This window comes from Mustela nivalis (assembly GCF_964662115.1).
Source record: "Mustela nivalis genome assembly, chromosome: 4".
Classification (NCBI taxonomy): domain Eukaryota; kingdom Metazoa; phylum Chordata; class Mammalia; order Carnivora; family Mustelidae; genus Mustela; species Mustela nivalis.
The window spans coordinates 159,558,189-159,577,476 of NC_139023.1; the positions used below are offsets into that span (position 1 = coordinate 159,558,189).

The window sequence follows — 19,288 nt, forward strand, 5'->3', positions numbered from 1 at the left end:
GAGATGCTCTTGAAGCACTATTCATTGGATAGGGACACTTTACTGAGGGAAAACTTCCAGAGAATAAGGTACTTTCCCAGTAATACAGGTTTTAGGGAATATTGGAATGGCACAGCATGGAAGAATTAAGGGTGTTAGTGCTAGATGCTGGTTAAGTAAATTGATTCTAAAAATACATTCTCATCCAGTGACATTTCCAAACCTGACCTGAAATGTAAATGTATCATATGTTTACTTTCCAGTGTTAATCAATATTAGAAAGAAAGATTATTTAAAACTTGATTTGGAAATTTTATGTATAACTGGACATAACATTTTGTCACTGTGTACTATGCAAAATAAATTGTTTTAAAAAGTAGTTTGTTGGTGTTCATTTGTTTGTTTGTTTATTTATTTATTATCTATTTATAATTCACCTAAAGTATGCAGGAAAATAGAGCACTTACATACCTGAGTAATATAACATGATCAAATTTTTTCCTCTTTTTCAGGATTATTTCTTGCCAAGTTGAAAAACGTAATAAGGTATTTTCTATATTTGAATCTATGTCTATTTTATCTCCATTTGTCCACATTTCAAGGCCAACCAATGTCACATGAATGTCCAAGGTTTTATAAATCTGTTCAAAGGAGAAATAAACTTTCATAGACTCAAGCTACAGAAGGATCCTTCACCATTACTATATTCTTCTATAATTAAAAAAAATAGTAATTTTAACATGTGAGTTACATAAACAAAAAATGCAGGTCTTATTTTACAAATGGTTATACTGAAACAGAATATAGTATAACTTGCCCAGAATACTGGGCAAATTGCCATAACCAACAAAAAATTTAACTTAAAAAATATTTGATTTTCTTTGAATATGATGAACCTTACTGACACTGGGCTCAAGATGTGTCTAGCATAAATAATTTAATAAAACTCATATTATAACTGACCAGAAGATGTGAATTTATTAGTAGTGGCACACAGAGGGATGAATGTTCTTTCTCTCTATTTTAGTCATTAGTTGGTTCTATGGCAGATTAGAATGTTGATATTGGTTTTCAAAATCCAATAGCCTAGCTGCCATATTTTGTTTGATTTTTTAGGACTACTTTGCTGTCTCAATCTTTTTGGAGACAGCTCAAAACAGGCACAAATAGCTATAGCTCATAAACCTTCTTACTTCATTCCAATTTTGTAAACACTGAGTTAGTAGATACTTTGATGCCAGCACAAAAGAAGACAGAGTTGAAGCAAATATTATATGAAGATTTTGAGGCAAAAGATGTTATATAAATTTTATAATTCCTAACAGCAGTTCAAAGTAGATTGAAAGAATGAATGAACTATGAACACTGAGTTAAGGTCAGAAATGATGAGGTCATTCACACAATAATAGTAGAGCATGCAATCCGTTATTAAGAAGTGTGCTACATCATGGCTGTAATAACATCATGTTAATTTTCTACTTTTCTTAACCTGCATAATATGAATATATTGAATTTCATGTGTCAACATAATAACCCAACAAAGTCATTTCATAAACCCAAGATCTAGGCTTCCTTTAAAGAATCATGAAGTTAGACCTTTAGTTAAATCATGATTTCAAATCCATTCTGGAGCCTGTAATGTCCATTCCTTTTAACCCTGACCTTAGCATTTAATAGACCTTATATGTCAGGTACCACAGAACAATATATTTGTTTTAACCTGGTCTCCTTGGAGTCTCTACCATTCATGGGTGGGCTTTAGGTCCATAAAACCGGAGAAAGTACAAATGGAAACAATAGTTATCATTTATCATCCTATGAATGTGCTCTCTTCTAGTGAAAACATACCCTATAAGATAAAATCCATGCTGCATCTGTGGAATGCTTGGAAGGGTTTGTATATACTATTTGGGAGATTGTGAAGAGTTGGTTCACTCTTCACAGTAGAGAAAAAAATTGAACTTTCCGAGATGAAGGGGTAAAGATATTGTGAAAGTAAGTGAGAGAAAATGAAGTAAAATAATGAGTGTGGGTACTGTGGAGGATAAAGGATTGGCATGACTTCCCAATCTAAACTGAATATCTTTAGTAAAAGTTCAGTAATTTGCACCAATTTTGTATTTATGCTTACTTTGGTGATGGAAACCCAAAGAGAAAGACTGAGTCTTATATTTGTGTCAGTGTTAGGGTAGTGATAAAGACAATCACAAAATATAAGAAACAGGATAAAAGGAGCTTGGGCTGAGAGGCAGAGGAGCAGAGCAGATCACTCTCAGAGCAGAGCCATTACCAGGTATGAGCCCTTCCATGCTACACATAGGCAAGGGGATTAATTCACACACAAAGCCAGAGTAGCTCCTGGTCCTTTCTGATTGAAGGCAGAGTAGTCTAGGCAAGAGAACTGAGACATAGCCCCACCCCTTGTGGGGAGAGTCTTCTGGTTCTATCTGACTAGAAGAGCTAATGACATTCCTGAGCCAAGAGTTGAGCGGATAGAGCTGATTACTCTCAGCAAAAAGCCAATACAGGTATTCCTTAATTTTTAAGTTTGTGTTATGCCATTTGCTTTCACAAAAGGCCAACATTAGAATCCGTTTTCACTGAACAAAAGAAATCTGAAGAGGATTTTTGCTTTTATGAGAAAAGGCAAAAAGCAAAAGTGATGCTCAATGTTTGCTTTGTGGTGAGCCATTGTAGAGCCATTGCAGTGTCATCCCCGGTAGGTGACACTGTCCAGCACCAAGCCACTGTAGCTCTGAAGTGTGTCTGTGAGCATCAGTGCTTATCTCAGTTTCTTTTGTGCATTTGTTAGGAAGATGTGTTCCAAGGTACCAGAAAAGCCTAAGAGAAGTTGTGTTGCTGTGTGTGTGTGTGTGTGTGTGTGTGTGTGTGTGTGTGTGTGGTTTTTTGTTTGTTTGTTTTTTGGCTCAAAAACATTCCCATATAAATTAATAGTAATTGCTTCTCAGCTTTATGCTATTTGGCCAATGAAATATTTAACAGGAATACTCCTTGCTCAGATAGAGGGAGAAACCTATTCCAGCATGACGGCTTCCTGAGTTACACAGAGGCAGGGGGCTAATTTTTAGCCAAGGCTGAGGGGAGATTCTGGTCCCTTCTAACGGGAGAGCCTGGTTTGAAAAATTGAGAGTTGCCTGAAGTAGCCACCCAGGCAAGGAAGATGAGACATAACCCACCCAATGTGAAGAGAGGGTGTTTGTCCCAACTGACTGAAGTTTGGTAAAACACCTGAAAGCCGTGCATCTCAGAAAATTCAAGAAAGGCACAAGAGAAAGGCATAGTTCACAGACCAGAGCCAGCGATGCTGTTTTTTGCTGGGGATCTTGGAGTGCAGTTCAGCTTAGGTTAAGACAACAAAGATATATTCCAGTTTTAGAGCTGCTTCTCCCACTGTACGAGGGCAGAGAATCTAATTCATAATCAAGGATCATGAAAAATTAGGTAAACGTGACGCCACGAAAGGAAACTGATAAAGCTCCAATAACTGACCATAAAGAAACAGAGATCTATAAACTGTCAGGGACACCATTTTGAATAATCCTCTAAGGAAGTTTAGCAGACTATAAGAAAACACAGACAACTAAATACAATTGGGAAAATAATTCATGAACAAAAAGAGAAGTTTGGCCATGTGGGAGAAAGAATTAGACAGCAGACATTACCCAGTGAGAGGTGCAAAATGAAAAAAAGAATGAAAAAGAGTGAAGAAAGCCTACTGGAATTATGAGACACAGTGTAAAAATACCATGAGGATTCTAAAAGGAGAAGAGAAAAAAAAAGTGACAGAAAGTATATTTAAAGCAATAATGGCTAAAAACTTCCTGAACTTGGTGAAAGAAATAGACATCTAGATCCATGAAGTCTGAAAGACAAATAGATTAAACCTAATAGGGCTACATTAAGATACATTGTAATTAAATTGTCAAAAATCAAAGATGAAAGAATTTTAAGAGCAGCAGAGAAAAGAGAGGCATTACATATAAGAGATTGTTGGATTTTGCTTTTTAAATCCCTTCACCCTATAGACAGATTTCTCAACAGAAACTTTTTAGGCAAAGAGATAATGTAATATCAAAATAACTGCCAAGCAAGAATACAATGGCTGGTAAAGCTGTCCTTCAGAAATGAAAGAGAGATAAAAATTTTCTTGAACAGGGGCGCCTGGGTGGCTCAGTGGGTTAAGCCGCTGCCTTCAGCTCGGGTCACGATCTCAGAGTCCTGGGATCGAGTCCCACATTGGGCTCTCTGCTCAGTGGGGTGCCTGCTTCCTCCTCTCTCTCTGCCTGCCTCTCTGCCTACTTGTGATCTCTGTCAAATAAATAAATAAAATCTTTAAAGAAAAAAAAAATTTCTTGAACAACCAAAAATTGAGGAAGGGAGTTCATTACCACTAGACCTGCCTTAGGAGAAATGTTAAATCCCTCTTTGAATAGAAGTAAAAATTGCTCATTAACATCATAAAAAAACACAAAATGATAACATTAATCTCACTTGTAATGGTAAATATATAGTGATCATTAGATTCTGCAATTTGGTAATAGGGTGTATAACTCACAACTCTAATTTAAAAGTTCAAAAATGAACAGAGTCGGGCTCCTGGGTGGCTCAGTGGGTTAAACCTCTGTCTTAGGGTTAGGTCATGATCTCAGGGTCCTGGGATCCAGCCCTACATCAGGCTCTCTGCTCAGCAGGGAACCTGCTTTTCCTTCTCTCTCTGCCTGCCTCTCTGCCTATTTGTCATCTCTCTCTCTGTCAAATAAATAAATAAAATCCTTTAAAAAGATGAACATAGGGAAAAAACCCATAAATACAATATGTACAATGTTATTAGTTACAAAATATTAAAGAATGTAAATTTTTACTGCAATAATGTAAAAAATGTAAATAATGTAAAATTTTAACTGCAGGTAATGCAATAGTAAGGAGAAAAGGAAGTGTCAAATATATTAGTCCTATTAAAGTTAAAAATTGTTATCAGTTTAGGGGCTCCTGGGTGGCTCAGTGGGTTAAGCTACTGCCTTCGGCTCAGGTCATGATCTCAGGGTCCTGGGATCAAGCCCCACATCGGGCTCTCTGTTCAGCAGGGAGCCTGCTTCCTCCTCTCTCTCTGCCTGCCTCTCTGCCTGTTTGTGATCTCTCTCTGTCAAATAAATAAATAAAATCTTTAAAAAAATTGTTATCAGTTTAAATTAGGATCTGATAAGTTTGATATTTTACATAAACCTCATGATAACTTCAAGGGAAAATTTTCTGGTAATTAGATGAAGGAATACAATAAAGAAGTCAAAGAATACCAATATCAGAGACATCAAAATACAAAAAAAAAAAAAAAAAAAAAAAAAAGGAGAGCAGGATAAGAAATAGGGAACAATGGATCTATAAAACAACCAGAAAACAATTCAGAAAATGTCAATAGTATGTCTTTACCTACCAATAATTACTTTAAATGTGAACAAATTAAACCATCCAATCAAAAGACACGGGGTGGGTAAAGGGATTAAAAAAGCAAAATCTAGCAATACAAAGCATACAAAAAATATGTAAGCCCTAAAGACACACATAAACTGAAGATGAAGGGATGGAAAAAATCATTTCTACCAAATGATAACCCCATTCCTCCTCCCCCAAAAAGTATATGTATTTATACATATATCAAAATAGATTTTAAACAAAAAATGGTAAAAAGAGACAGAGACCATTACATAATGATAAAAGTGTCAATACATCAAGAAGACTTAACTGTAAATATTTATGTGCCCAATACTGGAAAACATAAATATACAAATCAAAAACTAGAGAACTGAGAGGAGAAATTTTAAAAAAGGTAATATTTAACCCCAAGCAAAGGATAAATCATTCAGACACAGAATCAATAAATAAACAGTGCATTTGAACAATACTCTAGACCCAAAGGACCTAACAAATGTATACAGAACTTTCTATCCAACAATAACAGAATACATATTCTTATTTACACATAGAATTTTTTTTAGAGTAGGCCATATGTTAGGTTTTAAAACAAGTCTTAGCAAATTCAAAAATGATAAAAAATCATACCAAGTATCTTTTCTGGACATAACGGCATGGAACTAGAAACCAGGAACAAGATGAAAACTGGAAAATTCATGAACACATAGAAACTATACAACACTCTCCTGAACAATCAATGGATCAAAGAAGAAATTAAAGAGGAAATAAATAAAAGACTCATGTGTGTTTCCATTTTCATTTGTCTTAAGGTCAGGTCTGAACAAACCAATTACTTGTAAGGAGATTGAATCAGTGATCACAATATCCTAATGAAGAAAAGTACAGGACCAGATAGATTTACTGGTGAATTATAGCAAACATTAAAGGAATTGCTATCAATCATTCTCAAACCTTCCCAAAAAACTCAAAGAGGAGCAAACATTCCCAAACTAATTTTACAAGGCCAGGATTACCCTGATATCAAAACCAGGAAAGGGTATTATTAGAAAACAATACTGCAGGCTAATACCCTTGATGAGAATAAGTGAAAAACGGATCAAAGTGGATTGAAGAGTTAAGCTGAGTTTTACCATAAAATCCCAGAAGAAAACATAGAAATAAAGTTCCTTGACATGGGCCTTGGTAATGAATGTTTGGAGATGATGTCTAAAGCACAAGCAACAAAATAAGAAACAATCAAGTGGGATTGCATCAAACAAAAACTTCTGCACAGCAAAAGAAGCCAATAAAAAAGTGTAAAGAGAACTTATGGAAGAGGGGAAAATATTCACAAGCCATTATCTAAGGGGTTAATATCCAATATATATAAACTCATTAACTCAATGGCAAAAAAAAAAAAATCAAATTAAAAAATGGGTAAAGTAACTGCATAAACATTTCTTCAAAAAAGATAGATGAAAGGCCAACAAGTGCATGATGAGATTTTCAACATCACTAGTCATTAAGATAATGTGAATTAAAATCAAAATAAGATATCATCTCTGCTTGTTAGAATGGCCATCACTAAAAAGACAAGAGACAATAAATGCTGGTATGGATATAGAGAAAAGAGAACCCTTGTGCACTGTTGGTGGGACTGTAAATTGGAAAAGCCACTGTGGAAAAAAATGTGGAAGATCCTCAAAAATTTTTACAGAAATTCCACTTCTGGGAACATATCAAAGGAAATAAAAGCGTATATCAAAAAGAGAACTGCACTCCTATGTTTATGCAAGCATTCTTATATAATCAAACCATGAATACAGCCAAGGTGTCTATTAATGGATGAATGGAAGAAGTTGTAGTAGATATATATAATGGAATATTATTTAGCCATAAAAAATCAAGGATATCCTACCATTTTTGATAACATAGATTACCCTAAAGGATATTACATTAAGTGAAATAAGTGAAATAAGTCACACAAATAAAGACAAACACTATATGATCTCACTTATATATGGAATTTTTTTTTTTTAAGATTTATTTATTTGACAGAGAGAAATCACAAGTAGACAGAGAGGCAGCCAGAGAGAGAGAGAGAGGGAAGCAAGCTCCCTGCCGAGCAGAGAGCTCGATGCGGGACCCGATCCCAGGACCCTGAGATCATGACCTGAGCCGAAGGCAGCAGCTTAATCCACTGAGCCACCCAGGCGCCCCATATATGGAATTTTTAAAAAACAAATTCATAGGAAAAATGATCAGACTTGTGGTTATCATAGATTGAGTGTGGAGAGAGGGAAATTGGAGGAAGGTGGTCAAAAGGTACAAACTTCCAGTAAGAAGATAAATAAGTACTAGAGATGTACAACTGATGACTACAGCTAACCATACTGTATGATGGGTAGGAAAGTTGTTAATAAGAGTTGATATTGATATTGAGAGTTTTCATCACAAGGGGAATTATTTTTCCTTTATTCTTTTGGGTTTTTCTTTTCTTTTCATAGTATCTATTTGAGAAGAAAGATGTTAGCTGAACCTACTGTGGTAGTCATTTCACAATTTATGTAAATTAAACCATCATGCTGTATGCCTTATACTTACACAGCAGTGTATGTCCATTATATGTCCCAATAAAACAGGAGAAAATGCCTAAAAACCTTGATAGGAGGAAAGATGGTTATAAACACTGCAAGAATTATTTGAAGAATAGGATCAGAATCAAGTCATGAATAAACTTACAAAAACCTGGGGTGCTTGGGTGGCTCAGTGTGTTAAAGCCTCTGTCTTTGGCTCAGGTCATGATTTCAGGGTCCTGGGATCCAGTCCCACATCAGGCTCTCTGCTTAGCAGGGAACCTGCTTCCTCCTCTCTCTCTCTGCCTGTCTCTCTGCCTACTTGTGATCTTTGTCTGTCAAATAAATAAATAAAATATTTTTTAAAAAACTTACAAAAACCTTTATCAATCAATCGATCAATCAATCAATAAAAATAAACAGGAGAAAACGGAGGTGACTATGAGATATAACCATTCCTCTCCACGTTGTTCCTATTTTTAGAATAATATGGGGAGGATTTTTAATTTCCATAGACATGAATTTAAAGTTTAGAGAAAGTATACTTCTGGGTAAGATGTGTAAAGTTGGAAAGAATGTTTTTGCTACCCTGACAAAAAGAAAAAGCTAGAGAATCTACAAAGTTGTATAATTTCAAACCATAAGTTAGCTGCGGTAACAGGGCCAATAGTACCTTGAAATCTAAGGAAAGAGCGCCTCCTTTGGGGAGAGATGGTACTATTGATAGAGCATCTCCCAGTGGCAGAGCATGAGAAAAAGAGATGTTGACATCATATAACACATAAGAAGAATTCACCAGACATTTGTAAGGAATTGTTAAAGGGTAAGTGTGGGATAAAATGAGAGTGTAGGACCTTCTGAAAGAGACGGACATAAGTAATTTTACAAAGGGATGTAATCTCCAATCTCCCATTCTGGATGTGCAGAGTGGGAGATTGGAGATAACCTCCCTTGGTGGTATAGGCTTGAAGGATGGGAGAAACTGTTGCCTTGGGAATATCTTCAAATCCACCAGACTCATTCTCCAGAGATACAAAAGCATTTAGCTTCGATATGGCCTTCAGCAATTTTTTTTTTCTGTTCTAATCTCATTATTACTTCTTTCCTTGTACTAACTATGGCTTAGTTTATTTTTCTTTTTGTAGTTCCTTAAGGTATAACGTTAGTTGTTTACTTGCTTTTTTTTTTTAAATTGATGTATGTATGCATTTACAACCATAAACTTTCCTCCTGGAACTGCTTTTGCTGCATCTCCTAACTTTTGATATGTTTCCATTTTTGTTAGTATCAAGATTTTTTAAAATTTTACCTTCCATTATTCCTTGATCCATTTGTTGTTTGGGAATGTGTTCTTTAATTTCCACATATTTACACATTTTCCAGTATTCTTGCTGTCATCGTACTTGATATAAATTCCATCTTTTTGAATTTTTGCAATTTGCTTTGTGGTCTATATAACATATACTATGAAATATTCCGTCTGCTATTGAGAATAAATGGTGTATTCTGTTGCTCTTGGGTGGAATACTCTGTATTTACCTGTTGGCTTCATTTTGTCTATAGTGTTGTTTAAAACCACTGTTTATTGATTAGCTGTCTAGATGACATATCACTTGTTGAGAGTGGGGCATTTTTTTTATGCTCCCAGAACTCAAGTGAAAAACCGATTGTTGCTGAAAGATGGGAAAAATAAAAACAAAACAAAACAAAACAAAAAAACCGAACTTGTTGCCCTGGAGGAGAGGCAGGACGCTATCCTAAGGCCAGATCATTCAATGTCTCCTACCAGTGAAGGAAGAACACAGTGAGAATAATGTACCCAAAGACCCATTCATGACAGAACTTTCATAAGACAGGATAGATCAGGGCAACAAAATACTCTGGGTCCCATAACTAGGCTAGCAATCACTGTATAACAAATAAGAATAAATTACTACTGAAGAAGAGATAAGAATGTGAGTGAGGACCATTGAGCAGGCACCCTTGATAAAGGCCTGAAGTTGACAGTGAAGCAGAAACAAGTTCTCCAACAATGCTAGATTATGGAACAGTGATTTTAAATGTATTAGTGGATTTGATTTATGCATGGTAAATATTCAAGTCTTTATAAATTTTTTATATATTTTTATAAATTTTGTGATTAGTAACCATTATTTGAAACCTCCTTAAATACTAAATGTCATTTACTTAGAAAACCAAACCTCAGTGCTGTGGTTCATTTATTGCTGTGGATTTTTAATTGGATTTTGGCTAATTAGTTCACATGGTGAATTTTTGTATTTTGGACTGTCTCAATATTGAAATTAGCACAAAATCCAGCAGCTATCTATCTTAAAAGTATTTCTTCCATTTGCATTTTTAGCTTCATTCAAACTGTATCAGATCTTACCATGTTGACAAAATTGGCCATTCCCCAAATTCTGTTCCTCAGTTTACCATGAGGATGATTATTCCTGTGATACTGGAAAATAAAACACCAGGTTAACATTCATTAATAATAGGAGATGAATAAAAACTCAACAAAATATTTCACTTACTATGAGATACTTCCAAGGGAAAAAAAAACTTTTTGGCATTCTTTCTGGTCAGCTAAAAATCTGGACAAATTATACAGAATTATATATTTGATATAAAATAAATAGTATATTGATAATAGTATTTTGATATAAAATAATAAAAAACAGATACAACATTTCTAAGGAAATGCTTCAGTTTTGCACTACTTTAAGGTTTTCCTCATAACCTTATCCCCTTTTCACATTACAATATATTACAGTACATTGACATATTAAACCAACTGATCAGTGTGCTTTAGTCCATATTTATCATGCTGATGAAAGAAAACTTATCAAAGCTCCACAGAAACCATTATATTGCAAATAAAGCAACACTTATCAGCTCTTCTATGTTCATGGTTGTCACAACCATGTATGTATTGAATGTAATCAAGGGCCACCCTAGAGCCAGAGATGTGATCTAGAAGGAAATTGTGTCTCCCCCTTCGCTCCAGGGAAAGGCTGAGAAGACAAAGTGGATTTCTCTACTCTGGTGTATTGTCTTTTTTTTTCCCTTTTAACAAATGGATTTTCCATTTGTGCCATTAGAACCTTGTTCTTAAGATGATCAATTTAGATTTGATAAAAGATACTTTATAAAAATATCAAAAGTATCTTGTAGAGATAAATGATCAAGCTTGTTTTATAATAAAAAGTAAAAGAGACACGGCTTTTCTGAATCCTACAATTATCCTCATTACTTGCTCTTTTGTTCTCCTGTTATCTCAAAAATCTAAACACCTCAAAGGTTTAACATTAGACTCTCTTCACTTCTCATTTACCAATCATTTCTCAACCTACTATTCATTGGTTTACCTGCCTCTATCCCATTAAAACTATTTTTGACAGGAACATAAATATCCTCCTACTTATCCAAGCTGTTGAACGCCTTTCCTCATCTTCCCGATCATCTTGTCTACCTTTACTATTGAACATTCTGTCTTTCAAGAAATTTCTTATCACTTAAGTTGATAATACCTATCACTCTTCGTGTTTTATTGTATAGAAGTTTCTTTTCTTTTCCACCATCTCCTTAAATTTTAGATGGCAAATATGGTTTCACACCAGAATTCTTGGTGACCAATTGGTAGTGCTCACCTGGAATACACAGTTGGGAAAGATTCTGAGCCTATCTTAGAGATCACAGGGATAGAGTACTACATTATTTAGTGATATTCACCCATGGGTATAAGGAAGAGAAAGGGGAATGGGGTTTTGCATTCTTTACAAGTCTTTATTATATGGCTAGTCTTCCCCAGTGTATAGACACTTGTGTTCTGCTTATTCTTTCAACTTGCAATGTCCGGGTGTATATATCCATATCCTTATTCTACTTAGCTGCTTAAAATTCATCATACTGTCTTCAAGCTATGTAAATCTCTTGAAATATTTTCTAAAAGTTGTCTTTGTTTTTCTATTTTATCTTACCAGAATACACTAAGTCTACATTGTTCTTTCTGTTGCCCTTTTATGCAGCTAACATATACATGTATGTATGTGTGCATATATTATTCAGATAAGTATAGATATATATAGTTAATACTCAGAATCTAGCATATTAGACACTCATTAACTATTTTTTAATTGAAAATAGATGATTTGCTATAGGAACTTCTCTAAAAACCACCACTTAAAAATTTAAAGACAATATTAAGGGAACGTACGTAAGAGCTATGTATGTAAAAGTCCAGATAATGCCCCCCAAATCAACCTTTACCTGGCTTCTGGGGTAAATACTAAATTTAATTCGTTGTTCTTATTTCTTACTAATAAATTATTATAAAGAAAGCTTATTTTAGCACTCTTTTAAAGGTGAGTTAACATGTTCTCATAAACTTTTTAGTGTAAGCCTATCTAGTGCCCAAGTTTTACCACTTTTTAAAATTGATAGCTGTAGTTTCTCCTTGTTTAAAAAATTGAAAAGATGTGTCCTTTTAAAAAATTAATAATCTCATTTATTTTGTCTTATTGTGGTGGCTAAAAATTTCAGTTAATCCGTCAAAGGAAAATTTATTGACCATGAAAACAAATCCATCTTATTCTCACTTTTGAAGAAAAAAATCCAACATTCCCACTAGAGGGAAATGAAAAAACCCTACTCTCCCTGTAACTCTGTTATTTCTTGTTGCATAACTTTTCCTACTTTATTGTTAGGTGTATAATCTGAAATATAAGTGGATAATTTTCAGTCCTTAGAGAGCTTATTCTATTTTCCATTATGTTGGTGGACTCTTCCTTATGTAATTACTTTTCTCTTGGATTATGAAAATGTCTTTTTAGGGCATTAACAGTTTGAGCTTTAACAGTATTGAGCTTTAACAGTTTATCAAGTTTTAAATCAGTTTTTATGTTGAAAACTTTGCTTGTCATTTCTGTATCTAAAGAAAAATATATCATGCTTTATATCATTGCATGACACAAATTTAGGATTTCTACTTTCTCATGCATAATATGTTTCCTACCCATTGTTAAGGATAGACAGAACATTCCCTTTCTCTTTGCAGCTTCAGTGGAAAGAGATTCTCCAGTTCCCTTTTCAGAGATGGGGCAGCTCTTTATGGCTCTGGGCATTATGCAATATGTTCTATATATTACATGTCACCAAGCCTTTGAATTTTACTTACTGTTCTGACAGAGGTTCTCTTCTTATTTGTAGGACTTGGAGATTTCCTGTATGTGTGTGTGCATGTGTGTGTGTGTGTGTGTGTGTTTTCCTCAGGTAAACTACAGATTGTACACATATTTTCAATTTTGTATACATTGCTCATCAGCTATACTGCCAAAAGACCTTATCACCTCTTATATAAATCTGTTTGGGAAGCTAAAAATAACATTGAGCCCAAATGGAATTCTGATTAAAATACTTTTTAACTCTTTTTAAGAATCACAACTATTTAGAATCACAACTAGTTTTATAAGCATGAATGAAAAGGAAATGTTCATCTGAAAACTTACCACCTTATAATCAGCAACAATGAACAGTTCAACATACTTTTCTTTATGGACATTCTGGAAATTAATGAAAAATTTAATGAAATATGGTTAATGTTCCTCACTTTAATGTTTTAAGTTAAAACTTTTATGGTAAGAGATGTTAATATTATTGATATGGAAAGGTGAGGTACAGAAGTATAACTAATAATTCCAGGAATTTATCTAAGTAAAACCCAATATATTCTTAAAACACGTGCACCTGTGTATCAGGTTTTAGTAAACCTGCAACAATATTCTATATTTTCATATCCTTCCCTTTTTTTTTTTTTTTTTTTTTTTTTAGTTTATTGAGATAATCACTTTATTTTATTTTTTTTTTTAACTTTTTATTTTTTATAAACATATATTTTTATCCCCAGGGGTACAGGTCTGTGAATCACCAGGTTTACACACTTCACAGCACTCACCAAAGCACATACCCTCCCCAATGTCCATAATCCCACCCCCTTCTCCCAAACCCCCTCCCCCCAGCAACCCTCAGTTTGTTTTGTGAGATTAAGAGTCACTTATGGTTTGTCTCCCTCCCAATCCCATCTTGTTTCATTTATTCTTCTCCTACCCACTTAAGCCTCCATGTTGCATCACCACTTCCTCATATCAGGGAGATCATATGATAGTTGTCTTTCTCTGCTTGACTTATTTCGCTAAGCATGATACGCTCTAGTTCCATCCATGTTGTCGCAAATGGCAAGACTTCATTTCTTTCTATGGAAAGAACCTAGATGTCCATCCACAGATGAATGGATCAAGAAGATGTGGTATATATACACAATGGAATACTATGCAGCTATCCTTCCCTTTTTTGTTTAGTCTTTCAGGTAAAATAAAAGTTATATTTATTTATATAACACCAAGATAAGGTAGCAACCTAAGTGTCTATTGGTAGGTGAAAGGATAAAGAAAATCTATTACACACACACACACACACACACGAATATTATGCAGCCATATAAAAGGAAGGAATCTTGTCATTTGCAACAGTATGAGTAGATCTGGAAGGTGTTGTGGTAAGTGAAATAAGTCAGACTGAGGAAGACAAATAGTATATGATCTCAAACACATATGGAATCTAAAATTCAAAACAAATGAATAAACAAACAAAAACTAGAATCAGACCTATAAATACAGAGAACAAACTGGTGGTTACCAGGCCGGGGGGGGGGGGGTGCGTGTAAGGATGGGCAAAATGGGTGAAGGGGAGTGGAAGACCCAGGCTTCTAGTCATGGAATAAATAAGTCATAGAATAAAAGGCATAGCATAGGAAATATAGTCAATGGCATTGTGGTAACATTGTATGGTGACAGATGGTAGCTACACTTGAATGTAGAATGATGTATGGAGATGTTGAGTCATTATTCTGTATACCTGAGACTAATGTAACAATGTGTGTTAGTTATACTCTAAGCAAATAGCTATAAATAAGGATAATGAATATATTTTTAATTTTTAATTTTTTTCCTATATAAAGTAAATATTAAGTAAGCTCATATAAAAAGGACTTATCAATAGCGGCAAGCAAAATATAGGACTGACTGGTAATAGGACTGACTTTATTCCTTCTACTCCTCTCCTATCTCCCAATCTCATACTTTCAGTAGTATCATTTACAAAGAAATGTATAAAAGTTGCTAATTTTAGACCTTTGTTTTATAAATAACCAATACTGGAAAATTCTGTTTTCAACTCTTAGTGTTATGCATTGAGGTGCATGCATATTATCTGAGTATAAACCAGAGGCATATTGTACAAAGATTTAGCTAAGGTGTTTTGTGTGTGTACTAAATAATTATATATTAGTTGATCGAATCAATCAGAAGCACCTGTTAAGGACCTAGTAATTTTCTGACACAATCTGAACCATGGATATGTGAATATGGGTATTCATGGATCTTAAAGGCTAAAACCTAGTGTGGATTTGAGGTGATAGGAACTAGTTGTACAGAAAAGCCTAAAACACAGAGGACACTCATTGTGCAGTCATCTCACCAGAAATTGAAGTTGCTATTACTTATCTTTAATAATTAACAATTAGAATATTTGGACTGATGAAAGGAGGAGACACTGACTTATCATCAACCTCCTCCCCAACCAAAAAAATAAAATAAAAAAATAAGGCAGTGAAGATGAGGGAAAAGGAGAGTTTTCGAGACATTGTAAATTTAATTCTTTTCAACAACTTATAACCCTAATGCTATAAATCTATACGTACAGTTGTAAATATTCCCTTTCCTTAAAATTGATTGGACAAACAGAGTTACTGTAGAAAATGAATATTTTCTTTTTCATATTTTTTAAGATTTAATTTATTTATTTGAGAGAGAGAGGCATGAGCACAAGCAGGGGAAGGGACAGAGGGAGAGGAAGAGGAAGACTCCCTCTTGAGCCAGGACCCTGATGCAGGGGTCGATGCCAGGACTCTGGGATCATGACCTGATCTGAAGGCAGATACTTAACCAACTGAGCCACCCAGATGCCCTGGGAATGAACATTTTCTATGTTGATTAAAAAAAAATAGTTTGACATTTTAGTTTTCAAACAAGAGTCAGACTCAGGTAACACATATTCTTCATTAACTGGGCTCATCTTTTTGTTTTGAAGTAAAAAAAAAAGAAATAAGAGACATTTTCCCTAGCATTAAGGTGATTTAAAAACAAAGCACTTACTTTTCTTTTGAGGTCTTCCATGATTTTAATATCCTTTGAATCATTTGTCCTGGTAAAATTGAATTCTGTACAAGAATAATTGGCAGCATACTGCATCCTTGGATTATACCTGAACACCAAATGTTGTCCCTCATCTGAATATTTCACTGGTTCAATGAGGTATCTTTGTTCATACACCCTGAAGAATCCCCTATGGAAAATGAGAATGTGATATATGTTCAAAATCTATTCAATTTTACCTCTATATTTCTCACAATATTCTTCTTTTCCATTTTATTGACTTGCCTATTTATGAATGGAAGCTATAGAGAGACCAAGTCCTCATGAGCATGCAGTCAGGCCTTTAATTAAAAAATATTGTAAGAGTCAACTCATCTGGATTTTCAGAAACTTAACAGTTCAGTCTTTACTTTGAAGTCTCAGAGGTCTAGCAAACATTTTGTGAATTTTTTATGTCCGTCATGCATTAGTTGTAGAGAAAATATATGATAGTAAAATAACTATTATATGGAAATTTTACCATTCAAGTTTTCTTATTCTTGAATATATTGGGATCTATTCACATAAAGTGTACATATATGAAGGTGGAAGTTTCTTGTTCTTCTATCCTCTACCCTACATTTCTCCTTTACTCTTAAGTCCAAGATCTACAGAGAACTAAAATAGGCTTTACTTCTAACTGCAATCTCTAAGGACTCTAACTCCTGATTATTAAAAAGGTATGAAATGTGTGGTGAGAATTCATAGGACTAGAAGCCAGGAAGCCTGGTTTTGGGTTTAAATTCTATCACCGGCAAATTGGATGTTCAGAGGCAAGTGTCTGATTTCAGTGGCTCTAACATGAGAGGACAGACTAGATGATCCCCAGCAGTCTTGTAACTCTGAATCCCTTGATCATATACTGAAAAACTTGTCTTGCTTACGGCTGTGCATTAGACATCTTTTTGTCAAAAATGAATATAAACAATGGCTAGAATAGATACTCAGGGCGAAAAAAGAGTAGCTTTTTCCCATTAATTTTTTTTTTATTTATTTATAGGGTTGTTGGAAAGATGAGAAGCAAATGCCTCTGAAAATCCATTAAGGAAAGTGAAAAACAAAAGAGATACTTGTGTAATACCTCAGACCATTACACGTGCTGATACTGGCAGCAGAATCAAATTCATGTATGATGGATCCTTGGTAAAAGCAGTGATCCTAAAATAGATGAAGAGGCTATTGAAATAAATACATATACTCATAGTACATAAATATTAACATATACATATTTCATGTTCACAATATATTAGCATTTCATTGTCACAATTTGCATACATACTCATTAATGTTTTCATTCATTGCATCCTGTCATTTGTAAAATTTTGAAACTCTTTTAGAATCCTTTTAATTGCATGATTACATTGTGTTAAACAGTATATGGATTCTTCCCCCACAAATTTAGCAGCTTATTAGTTGACAAATCCAGCCTCAGAAGTGTGTCCATTTTCCCTATAAATTTCTCCTTTAATCCACCCTAAAATTCCTACCAAATACCATTCTTGGGTTGTTATTATAAATTTCCTCCAGTTTCCTATGAGATCATGCCAATGTTTTTGATGATTGCCAGAATTAGGTCTCACTCCGCAACCAGGCCTCCTCAAACCTTTCTCTCCTGCAGATGTGTTTCAGTCAAGTTGGTATCCTTGTCACTCCCTACTTCATGTTTTGCCTACAGAGGTTCTGTCAGGTGATCATCTTTTCCATTATATCCATCCATTCAAATCCTGCCTATGTGTGGCACTTCCCATGCAACCTCAGACCCTCACAGGCCAACAACATCCCCTCACATAACGGAATGTTATTCAGTTTTCTTCCATTTCTATTTTTACAAAGATTGCAGGATTACATTTCATAGCTGACTCATGCCTTACATAGAGGAAATAAATTTCAGAAAGTATACTTTTGATAAAAGAGGATAATGTCATCTTTGGTTAGAAGGACACAGAGGTCATGATTTGGAAAGGGAAAGAAGACTGTAAAAGTAAAACCTGTATCCACTAGAATAATATTAATGATAATTGAACAAAATTCATTTGGAAATTGAAAAGACTTCATGTTGGTGACTCAGAAGTCCTAGGCCAGGGAATATAACTCACATAAGGGTCAGTTAGATGGAGGTTTTAAAACTATTTCATGTCTTTAGGTTTTATCCATTTAGCTTGATGACAGTCTCATCAGGGTGTCTTATACTGCTTTTGTATGCTGCCTTCCCCTTCCTCCAAGTTTAATATCATTTGGGGTACAGTTTAGTACAGTTTAGTAAAGAAAAATACATTAATAGTTATCGGTTTGCTTATTAGGCAGTAATCAGATTCCTTTACAGTTTGTAGGGGCATGTTTTCTATTCCAGGATAATTCAGCTGCAGTACTCAATACAAGATTCATTTCTGACATAACATTTTCTGAAGCTTCTTAGAAAGCTAGTTTGGGTTTTAGGATCACATGAGGAAATTTCAGAAAAGAGACATAGGAGGGTTCTGTAAGATACCATGGTGGGAGGGTAGCTGGTGATCACCTCCCCTCTTGCGGAGTAGTAGGTTTCACTGTAATTTGAGGATAGGAACTCCCTGGAAAAGATGGCAGAGAGGTAGTGAGATTTACTCATTTATGAAGACAGCAAATAAAACCAATTATGTAGAGAGAATTCTCCAGGTTACTTCCAAATATCAGCAAATTCCTCTCATACTAAAACCACATAAACAGAATCAATTCCACTCGCATGAAAAAGAATTCTACCCAGATTTCATGGTTTGATAAACCCTAGAAGAGACTGAAAAATATTCTAACAGTTTTAGCCAAGGCAACAATTTGAGAAGAACCTAGAGAAAACATTACCTAGATAAAATATATATATATATAGATAGATAGATAGATAGATACAAAACATATTTGATGTACAAGGCATATATTCATATACTACACGTATCTTAACACATATTTACCCAATAGCTATATATTTAGATAAAGACAATATGTGTTAATAATAGTAAAATTAGAAAACATGGAAAAGTACAAATGAAATTGTCCTGAACTCTCACCATAGAAAGACAG

The 19,288-nt window shown here is 34.5% G+C and overlaps 1 protein-coding gene across 1 annotated transcript in view; it reads right to left on the reverse strand.

Annotated features, from left to right (window-relative positions):
• ADAM7 (ADAM metallopeptidase domain 7) overlaps positions 1-19,288 on the reverse strand; it is a gene marked incomplete at both ends in the record, with an annotated part of 74,938 nt that overhangs the window by 30,397 nt on the left and 25,253 nt on the right. Inside the window, 6 exons of the mRNA XM_082727444.1 lie at positions 451-620; positions 10,375-10,446; positions 13,496-13,549; positions 16,199-16,388; positions 17,319-17,395; positions 18,726-18,804. Coding sequence (XP_082583570.1) covers positions 451-620; positions 10,375-10,446; positions 13,496-13,549; positions 16,199-16,388; positions 17,319-17,395; positions 18,726-18,804 — 642 coding nt within the window. The remainder of the gene's footprint in view (positions 1-450; positions 621-10,374; positions 10,447-13,495; positions 13,550-16,198; positions 16,389-17,318; positions 17,396-18,725; positions 18,805-19,288) is intronic.